This window comes from Chiloscyllium plagiosum, chromosome 21, assembly GCF_004010195.1.
Source record: "Chiloscyllium plagiosum isolate BGI_BamShark_2017 chromosome 21, ASM401019v2, whole genome shotgun sequence".
NCBI lineage: Eukaryota > Metazoa > Chordata > Chondrichthyes > Orectolobiformes > Hemiscylliidae > Chiloscyllium > Chiloscyllium plagiosum.
Genome location: NC_057730.1, coordinates 52,907,248 through 52,918,467, shown reverse-complemented (window position 1 = coordinate 52,918,467; position 11,220 = coordinate 52,907,248). Strand labels below are relative to the sequence as shown.

General features: G+C 42.2%; 1 protein-coding gene across 2 annotated transcripts in view; it reads left to right on the top strand.

Annotated features, from left to right (window-relative positions):
• ercc4 (excision repair cross-complementation group 4) overlaps nucleotides 1-11,220 on the top strand; it is a 63,806-nt gene that overhangs the window by 759 nt on the left and 51,827 nt on the right. For both annotated transcript variants that reach the window (XM_043712109.1, XM_043712108.1), the window contains exons 2-5: nucleotides 1,725-1,905; nucleotides 3,115-3,310; nucleotides 5,644-5,851; nucleotides 7,840-8,020. In XM_043712109.1, coding sequence (XP_043568044.1) covers nucleotides 1,725-1,905; nucleotides 3,115-3,310; nucleotides 5,644-5,851; nucleotides 7,840-8,020 — 766 coding nt within the window. The remainder of the gene's footprint in view (nucleotides 1-1,724; nucleotides 1,906-3,114; nucleotides 3,311-5,643; nucleotides 5,852-7,839; nucleotides 8,021-11,220) is intronic.

Sequence of the window (11,220 nt, the reverse complement as noted above, 5' to 3'; positions counted from 1 at the left end):
CCCCCTTCTCCCCTACCCCCCCCCTTCTCCCCTACCCCCCCACGGGGCTGTGGGGTAAAATACTGGCATGGGTTGACAATTGGTTGGCGTACAGTTTGAGAATAATTGTGTCTTTTTCCAAGTGGCAGGTAGTGCCCTGGTATACACCACGGATCAATGCTTGGGCAGCAGCTATTCACTTAACAAGATTACTGACCCAAAAACTGGGTGGGATTGAGAGTTGTGAGAAGATTTCAAAAGGTTTATGGGCCATCTAGATAGGTTTGAGTGAAGGAAACACATGGCAGAGGTTGTGCATCGTGATAAATGTGAAGTTATACACATCAGTGTGTCAACAGAAAGGAAGAGTATTACTTCAATGGTGATATTTTGGGAAATGTTAATGTTCAAAGACATTGCAAACCAGTCAATAAAACGGAACAGGCAGATGTAGCAAGCAATTCGGAGACAAATGGTATGTTGTTCTTCATTGCAAGAGGACTTGAGTTTAGGAGGAGGGATGTCTTTCTACCAGGAGAAAGTGAGGACTGCAAATACTGGAGATCAGAGTTGAGAGTATGGCGCTGGAAAAGCACAGCAGGTCTGACAGCATCCGAAGATGTCTCTCTACAGTGGTACAGGTCCTTGGTGCATCTGCATCTGGTGTATTGCGTGCAGTTTGGGTCTCCCTTCCTAAAAAAGATATCCTTCCTGTAGTGGAAGTATAGATGAGGTTCGCTAGGCTAATACTGAGGATGGCAGGATGGTCCTATGAGGAGTGATTTGTTTTCACTTGACCTAGAGTTTCAGAGAATGAGAGGGGGATCTGATTGAAACGTATAAAATTCTTACAGTTCAAGGTTTGTGTAAAGATTTGTAGCTCGGATGCCTGTTGCCGTGGTTGTGGGTGTGTTCACTGAGTGGAAAGTTGATTTGCAGACATTTCGTCCCCTGTCGAGGTGACATTTTCAGGGCTTTGGAGCCTCCTGTGAAGCGCTGCTGTACGGTGTGTTCTGGAATGTATTTGGTTCCGTTCCTGCTGCTTCCGGTTACCAGTTCGGATTGTTGTGGCCGGTATATTGGGTCCAGGTCTATGTGTTTGTTGATGGAGTCCATGGATTCTAACAGGGCTGGATAAGTTAGGTCCAGGGAGGATGCTTCCACTGGTTGGGGAGTCTAGAGCTAGAGGTCACAGTCTCAGGATGTGGAGTAGGTCATTTCAGACTCAGCTGAGGAGAAATTTCTTCATTTGGAGCCTGGTCAACCTGTGGAATTTTCTCCCACAGAAGGCTGTGGAGGCCAAGTCATGAAATAAATTCAAGGAAGGTATTGATAAGTTTTTAGATTATAAAAGCAGTGAGGGATATGGGTAGAGAGCAGGAATATTGATGGAGGGTCAGCCATGATTATACTGAAGTGGCCTATTCCTCCTGGTTCCTATGTTTTTGTCACCCTTGGGACTTTGTTGCGACCTCAGGTTACAGTCTGCTACATAAACGAGTATGTTGAGAGTATCATGACAATAGTCTGTCAAAGGTTCAGGTCATTCTGAAAACAGACATGGGCTTGCAGTGTATCTTAGATACTTGGAAATTTGGAGAATCTCTAAATACACCGTCCACCCAAAACTGACCTCTTCAAGAACAAACGTCAAGGAATTTCCACAGATTTAAGATAATTGGCAAAAGAATCAGTGGCCCAAGAAGGACAGTGAAATATTAAGTGATGGCTTTTCTCTGTTTCAGCAATACTTTATTGAACAGCTACGTTCCGAAGGAGTAACCCATCTTCCTCGCATCATTACCAATGAAGTTTTGAGCAATGATCGTTACACAGTGTACACTGAAGGTGGGATCTTGTTTGTGACCAGCCGTATTCTTGTTGTTGACCTCTTAACAGATCGCATTCCTGCAAATCTTATTACAGGTAAGCAGGGGCTCTGTTTGTCCACGGTTAAAGTGAAAAATACTCCTTCGTATCTTGACCCAGTGTTAGGAGATAAACTACTAGGTCCATGATAGTGTGAATCTTGGACAGAGCCAGTGTTTGTGTGTATCAATTCTGTTTGCTTTCCGCCATGTGGAATGCCAGAACATCAAAACAAACTCCCACCTAGACTAGGAGGCGGTTGTTTTGGGAAATATAAGGGAACAGTAGCATAGTGTTCATGTTGCTGGATTAGGAAGCTAAAACTTTGCAGTAATAATGCAGACCATGAATCCAAATCTCATCTTGCCCACTAAGAGAATTTACATTTAAATTTATAAATGAACTAAAAAGCAGTATCTGTAATCATGACACTGTAACTATTGGTTGTTGTATAAACCTGTTAGGTTCACTAGTAAAGAAATTGGGTGGCTTTACCTGGTCTGGCTGACAAGTGATTAATGTGGTTGGCTCTGAACAGCCCTCTGGAACGACTTGACAAGCCACTGAGTTCAAGGCAATTAGGGACTGGGGCTGCGCAATAAATAACGGTCTGATGTTCACATCCCACAAATGCTCAAAGCCAAAGTGTTTCAACTTCTATTTAAGTTGTTTCTAAACAACTTGAGCGGATAACTCTGAAGTGTTGTGACCTCTTCTTCCCACAGTAAAGCTGCCTCATAAATTTGCTTTCACATTCGCCATCGTGTGCTTTGTGAAGTGCAAGCTGCTGCTTTCTCTGTTATCGAAGCTCTTCATAGAAAGCTTCCTTGCATTGTTAAAGTATTGGAAGTTCAGACTTGCTGTCTTGTATTCCAACTCTGTATTCAAAATGGTCAGCAAAATGGAGGGGCTGGTGTTGTGATTGGCTGCCGGTCTGTCCTCTCGGTCTGATAACTCTGTGGCTGTTGCCTGTTCCTTAGAAAGGGTTAATCGCCCTGTCTCAGCATGTAACAGAAAGAGAACAAATATTCTCATACCTTCCCTCAAAGGTGCTGATGGTGTCAACTTTCATAACTAGGTATATCAATCTGTGTGATCCCAGATATCACATTTTATTAAATTCGAGATAACTGGTCTGTCTGATGTATAGAACCAGGGTTCTCTTATTGAAAATTTCATAACATTTACACCAAGCTTCCAGATTGACCTAGTTGCATTAATGGATTCTGTGATGAAGGTGCATGGTGGGATGCTTTGTCATTGCAGGTATTTTGGTATACAAAGCCCATCGAATTGTTGATTCATGTCAGGAAGCATTTATCCTTCGGCTTTATCGACAGAAGAACAAAAAGGGTTTTATCAAGGCTTTCACGGACAATGCAGTGGCCTTTAGTCTCGGTTTCTGTCGCGTGGAGCGAGTGATGCGAAACCTGTTTGTTCGAAAGCTGTACCTCTGGCCCAGGTAAGTAGATTTGGGAGAAACCTCATGACCTGCACTGCCAGTTAATACATATGGACTTCATCTGTCTAAAGCATCTTCCAGTTGCCAAATGAGCAATTCTTTTTAAGGGTACTTTAAGCACCATGTGTCGTCTGTTCAGTGCGCAGAATGTTAAAATGGCATTGATTGTAGCATTGACTCTTTTTGATCCAAACAAGAAAAAACAAATTTCAAACAGATTTTTAAAAAAAAATTATCTACTGACTGCAGCCATCTCCTGTTTTGTGATGAACAGATGACATTTTCACACCACTGCTTGATGCAAATGTTCTATTGGGGATTTCTGTGCCATACTTACAGATAATATGCCCCAAGTGTCCCTTTGTGATGCCACTGTATCCAAAATAAAGACAACTGTCAGTTTCATAACATCTCATACTGAGGACATGTGGTGATTAAAACTGGAGCCAAAACAGTCCCCAAAAGCTTCGAGCTCTGCCAGGGCCTGTATCAGAACTAGTGTACGCTGATGAAACAGCATTGTCTGATTTCTCAAACAGAACAAAGCACAGCACTAGGTAAGAGAGATACATGATTCTGGATTAGTGGTGCTGGAAGAGCACAGCAATTCAGGCAGCAGCACAGCACTAGGTAAGAGAGATACATGGGTTATTTTTCCAAACCCATTAATGTTAGAACACATTGTATCCAACAGGGCATCTTTAGGTTTCAATAGGATCTCTGCAATGTTCTTAGTTTCAAAGACTGACAGTTCTGTGAAGCCATTGTAACCTTGCTGATTTATCTGTAATTCACTTCTTTAATCTACTTCACTCCAGCTGCATGCTTTTATATGTATGAAATACAGGAAAAAGTTTTCAATTCTCGTTCATTGAGACAGATTGAGTGAACATGAGAGGTGTGTTCTGCATGTTTAGTCTCTAGCTTACAGTAGGTGATGGGGCTAGTGGGGCATACCAATCTTGCAGAATTTAATATTCCAACCACTGGGAGAACATTCTGATCTTTAAATATTGTGATCTACTGACAAACTGCTCCTCCTGCAGCAGGCTGGGGTTGTGGGAGAAAAAGCCAGTTTTGGAACTAATATGGCAGACATGATGAAGATGAATTGCTGCCAGAAGCTTGGAATTTAAGGCCTGGTCCTGTGTTCCAAAAAGAATGTTTGCAATCTGCAGTCTGCCCTTGGAACTGTCTGACCGGTATTATAAATGTGCTGCCCTATTGTTTACACCAAAGCTTTTAAGTAAAAGCAAAATACTGTGGATGCTGCAAATGTGAAATTAAAGGCAGAAAGTGCTGGAGAAACTAGGTTAGCGTTTTGAGCCTGGAAGGACTCGTTGATCATCGAATCGTGCAGTACAGAGGAGGCCCTTCAGCCCATCAAGCTGGTACGGACAAAATTATCAACTCCTATTCAAGTTCTGAATTCTGTTTCTCCCTCCACAGATCCTGCCAGACCTGCTGAGCTTCTCCAGCGCATTCTGTTTTTATTTCATATTTTTCTAAATATGTTTTACTTGGAGATGCATAGTTTCCAGAGTGTTTGGGAATTTCCAAAACGGGATGACCAGTTTGCTGAAATGAGTTTAATCATTGTAGTGTATATTATCAAAGTTATTCATAAACTTTCCAGCATAACGATGATATTGAGTAATTCTGTCCTCATGGAACAGATCTACTTCTCCCAAAGAACAGAGAGTTTATTGGCATCCTTTTTATGTTATTGTTGATGGGTTGCAGATGTTGTCAGCTCGCCTATCCCAAATTGCCCTGGAGAAGGTCAGGTACCGCCTTGAATTGCCACCCTCTATGAACTGTAAATACATCCATAGTGCCCTTTGGGAGGGAATTCCAAGATTTTGACCCAGCGACAGTGAAGGAATGGCAATATATTTCCAAGTCAGGATGGTGAGTGGCTTGGGGATGGTGGTTCCATGTATCTGCTGCCCCTGTGCTTCTGGATGACAGAGGACTTGGATTTGGAAGGTATTGTCATGGTGGCTTGCTGCAATGCATTTTGTAGATGGTACATACTGTTATCATCGTGTATTAGTGGTGAACGGAGTGAATATTGATGATATTAGGTGTGGTGCCAATTAAGCAGGCTACTTTGTCCTGGATGGTATCAGGCTTTTTGAGAGTTTTTGGAGCAGCACTCATCCAGGCAAGTGAGGGGCATTCCATCACACTCCTGACTTGTAGATGATATGCAGGCGATGAGGTCTTGCCACAGAATTCCTGACCACTGACCTGTTCTTGTTGTCAGGGTTTATCCTGTGTCCTGCATTCCCCTTGCTGTCCTTCACTGGTTTGATTACCTCTTCCCCTAGATTCCATATCGCTGTCGGCTCCTGCCTGGACAGGCACAAACCTGAAGTAATAGAGTTGCACGTATCTCTGACACCCTCCATGCTGGCTATCCAGACTGCTATAATGGACGTGATGAATGCATGCTTGAAGGAACTCAAACGCTACAATCCATCTTTGGATGTTGAGGAACTGTCCCTTGAGAACGCTATTGGAAAGTCATTTGACAAGGTTTGCGATTCAGGATTTTTAAAAGATATACATTGATTTCAGCACTCTGTCTTCTGCCGAAGAGGACTGACCAGGACTCAGCAAGTGTTGCTCTTGACTTAATTAATTCTTTAGACTGATATTATCACCATTTGTCTTTATTCCTTGTTACCTTTGTGCATTACTGAAACAGTACAGTCTTGGAAAAATACTCCGTTATTATTCTCACACTTAGAACAAAGAAAATTACAGCCCAGGAACAGGCCCTTCGGCCCTCCAAGCCTGAGCCGATCCAAATCTACTGTCTAAACCTGTCAGTCAATTCCTAAGCATTTGTATCCCTGTGCTCCCCTGTTAGTGAGCAGTAATTGGAAGTTTTTTTTGAATAATAGTATTCTGCACAATTAGGAATTCTAACATTTTTAAATGTAAATGACCTGCTAAACTGACCTCAGTTTACAAGAAAATTTAATAGAAATTTAGCTATTCGAGACCTAAATCGTCAGTAACTTAGCTGATCCTGACTTGCTTTAAACTTAATAGATTTACTCTCAACATCTGCCTGTTTTCTGGGATCTTACTGAACTGACTAAAAGTGATGTGCTTCTAATTTTTGTTCCCGGTCAGCTGTTTGACCTCTGTTGTTCTCCTTTCCCCATTTTTTGTCTCGCCAAAACAACGCCATCATTGCTCAGAGCTCAAGGGAAGTGTAATAAATCACATTCTGTCAGGCTGTTGTCTGGCTTGAATGCAAATGCTTTACATTTCTGTATTTATATGGTGCCTTTTGTGACCACTGGAGACCTCAAAGTGCTTCACAGCCAATGAAGTGGTCACTGCTGTGATGGAGAAAAAGCAGGCAGGTCTGCACATAGCAAGCTCCCGCAAACAGCAGTGTGACAGTGACCAGATGATTTGTTTTGGTGATGTGGATTGAGAGACAAATATCCTTCAGGACAATGAGGATAATTCCCCCACTCTATAAAAACAGTGGAATGGAATTTTTTTTTTACACACGAGGCTTCAGTTTAATGATTCACCCAAAAGTTGGCACCTCTGACAGTGCAGCACTCCTTCAGTGTTGCCCTGAAGTGGAGCTTTGATTTTGGGTTCATTGTCGGTGGGAGACTGAACTCAGGACCTGGCTGCTGCACAAAGTGAAATTGAACTTAAAAGTAATGTTTTAATATCATCAGTTAGGGTAAGATTATTCCACTGTAAAAAATTCAGAAATCCCAAGTCATGCCTCAGCAACCTATTTTGTAACCAAGGTGACTTTATCAGCATTCCCTGATGAGGCCTGGGTACTGTATCTTATAATGCAAACATCCAAACCTCTTCAAAGTCTATAATGTGTCTTGACATTTGTATGGAAAAATGAAACAGGAGTGTGATGGAGAGCAAACACTCATCAATTCACAATAAATTGACTTTCTTTCTCATAGTTTATCAGAATTTGGTTCCATCACTAAATTACCTTTTCAAATTGAAGGAAATACTTGTTTGAATGTGGCTATTTATTTCTGATTTTGCTGCTCGATGTTGTTGGTACCTATATCAAGTCATAATCGGCTGAATCTACCATGCTGATTGTCAGTAAAACCAGAGGCTGTCTGTGTCTCAGCTGACTGACAAGCAGGCCACATGCAGAAAGGCCCTGAGATCTGTGATCATTAGTTTCTCAATCTCAGCTTCCATTGTCCTTATAATAAAAGCAAAATAGTGCTGATACTAGAAATCTGAATATAAAAGAAAGGTCAAAGAAACTCAGCAGATCTGGCAGCACCAGTGGGGAGAGAAAGCAGAGTTAACGTTTCAAGTCTGGTACAGCTGCTTCAGAACAAGAAGAGTCATACCAGGCTTGAAATGTTAACGCTATTTCTCTCCAGAGGTACTGCCAGACATGCTGAGTTTCTCCAGCAGTTTCTGTTTATATTCAATAGCCCTCGTGTTGCCTTGCTGTTGAATGCTTTATTTTTATTTAAGACTGCTATTTTCTTCTTTTACAGTCCCTCTGTTATTATTTGGACCCAGTTTGGCACCAGCTTGGAGCAAAAACCAAGTCCCTGGTGCAAGATTTGAAGGTTCTCCGCACTCTGTTAGAGTATCTAACCCAGTATGACTGCGTTACCTTCCTCAATCTGCTCGAGTCTCTTCGAGCTACTGAGAGAGCTTTTGGGCAGAATTCAGGTAATTGTTAAATGAAGGCTGAAAAGTCAACTTTTCTAGGTATTGAATTATCACGAGCAGTTATAAAATTGACTGTCTGCACACGAGCTGGCCAAACCTCAGAGAAATGTTGCTGATTTCTGGGAAGCCTCCATGTTGTGAATCTTGCCTCGTACTGCTTTAGCACTGCTTAACACTTGGTATACGAGGGACAAATGGTTCCAAAATATGAGAGGCAGGCGAAGGGTTGCATTTCCCAAAGTCGTTCTTCCAACTCCATTTTAGTTGTTGTTGACAAAGAAAACCAATTTTAAAATCTTATTCTTTTCTTAATTTTCAACAATGCAACAAGCAGCCAGTGAATAAAGGCAGCAATTCTTGATGGAGGGAGCAAAAAGAAAGGCTTGCATTTATATAGCAACTTGTACCACCCTGGAGCTTCCCTGAAGTACTTCATAGCCAATGAAGGAGAGTGAGGGAGGTGCACGTTTGACAAAAATGGAGCTATGTATTCAAATCCATTCATTGGGTACAGGCATTCTCATTATGCCTTTTGATGGACAAGTCAGTCCCACTGTTCTAAGCAAGATTCAGTATTGCTGTTGCTAGTAGCTACTTCTGCCAGGAGATCAGCTGTCACTGCATCCTGCTCCTCTACCCTGTGCAATCCTCACATACCCACTGTCTGTCGGTACTTACAACATGCACTTACTCTGGACACCTATCCAAGAGGTGGGGGTGGGGAGGGGATGGAGTACTGATGTGCAAGGCAAGTCTGCATTTCCTATAACAATGCCTAGGGTACACAGCAAATTAGGAAAAACAAGCCTGTGGTTTGGAAGCTGAAATGCAAATCGAAATATGTCTGGATCAACCCCTCTTTCTGCTGTCTTCCACTTTACCCACTGGAAGAGATCTCTGTAGCTTTTCAGCTCTGATCGAAAGGTCAAAATACTGACATTTTCCTGTTTGGATGTCTCTTTGAAAAGGAGTTCTTTTTGTTCTTGCAATTTCACATACCTCTTCATTTGTCTTAGGATGTGTATGTATATGGAACCTTAGTGCCTTACGTCTCTTACATGGCGCTTTACTTATTGTCCAGGTTCCTGAGATGTTCAAGAAAGTGAATCGAATGGAGCACCTCATGAGATTTTTCCTTGTTACGAGTTTGAGTTTTTTTGTTGTTAACACAGCCTTCACCTTTGCAAGATAATTTTTGGCGGTCTCATCTTTTTTTATAATTCCTGCACCATTACTTCCGTCTTCTGAATCATTTGTCCTGAATGGACAGACTTATCATCTTCCAATATGACACCATTACTTTCAATCTTCTCTCGAGGTTCTTCAAATGTATTCCTTCTAATTGTCTGATTGATTTTTCTCTTTTGTTTTAAGTGTTCTTGCATCGTCCATATTCTAGACTCCATGAAGTATAAATGAAATGGTACAGTGTGGGAGATGGAACTTTGCAAGAAGTCTTGTACTGTGCCAACTAGCTTGATGTTCAACATTATTTCATGATAGGATGCACCTACAGGACAGACTGCACATTGCTGAGCCTGTCTCTCTATCAGGCAAATAAGGAATATCATGGTTGCACAATCAACTTGACTAGCTGGTTGCTCTCTGTAAAGCTTCCACTATACTTGCAACGGTTCTTTCCATATCAGCAGAAGGTATAATTAACCTCCTGAATAGAGCCCGTGTCAGATAATCTCTTTCCTTGTAGAATTGCAATATCAGCACCAAGCTTGAGTGCCTCCTGGTCAGTTAGGATTGTCTTGGGTATGCTTGATGTGGAATGAGAGTCATTGTTCATTCTGGGGCTCATTACATAGTCCTCATGTTTCAGTTTCCAAACCAATAGCTTACTTTTGCTGTGTAGCCTGGGCATTGTTTTAGGAAGTGCAGACATGCCCACCACCACCAGTATCCACAGAAAGACACTGTATCCCTCCAGGGCCGAATATGTTGCAGGAATTGCTGGAAGGTGCAAACTTGAAGGAAACACCAGTTGCCTCATGATCCCCACTCAGATTTTGTCAGGTTTAATCCTTTAACCGTTAATTTGTTCTTGTTAATATTGAAACACACCTACTGGCAAAGCCCAGATTACCACAAGTAGAGATATGATTGAGAGAGATGGATGATAAAGTACGGGAATTGCTTGATTCCCACATATATATTCCAGAGTCTCTCCTTCCACATAAATGGAAGTGGAATATTTGACGTGTCTGGGGTTGGTTTGTTTTGGCAATGTTCAAGGGTAGGCCAAGTCTTTTGTTTGTCAAACTGAAGAGGTTTTGAGTGACTATCCAATCTGGTGCAGGGTGATGTCATAAAACCGCATTTGGTTCACCAGATATGATTTGGTTAGGTCTGACATACATTTTGTCTCATATTGTAGGTCATGTATGTCTATGGTGGCCAGTTTAGACAATAGACAATAGGTGCAGGAGTAGGTCATTCAGCCCTTCGAGCCTGCACCGCCATTCAATTTGATCATAGCTGATTATTCCTAATCTGTATCCTCTTCCTGTCTTATCTCCGTAACCCTTGATTCCATTATCTTCGATCCAACTCTTTCTTAAATGAATCCAGAGACTGGGCCTCCACTGCCCTCTGGGGCAGAGCATTCCACACAGCCACCACTCACTGGGTGAAGAAGTTTCTCCTCATCTCTGTCCTAAATGGTCTACCCCGTATTTTTAAGCTGTGTCCTCTGGTTCTGCACTCACCCCATCAGCAGAAACATGTTTCCTGCTGCCAGAGTGTCCAATACTTTGATAATCTTATATGTCTCAATCAGATCCCCTCTCAGTCTTCTAAACTCAAGGGTATACAAGCCCAGTCGCTTCAGTCTTTCAGTGTAAGGTAATCCTGCCATTCCAAGAATTGACCTTGTGAACCTACGCTGCACTCCCTCAATAGCCAGAATGTCTTTCCTCAAACTTGGAGACCAGAACTGTACACAGTACTCCAGGTGTGGTCTCACCAGGGCCCTGTACAGCTGCAGAAACACCTCTTTGCTTCTATTGTCAATTCCTCTTGTTATGAAGGCCAGCATGCTATTAGCCTTCTTCACTACCTGCTGTACCTGCATGCTTGCCTTCATTGACTGGTGTACAAGAACACCCAGATCTCTGTACTAAACCCTTTACCTAAATTGATTCCGTTGAGGTAGTAATCTGCCTTCCTATTCTTGCCACCAAAGTGGATAA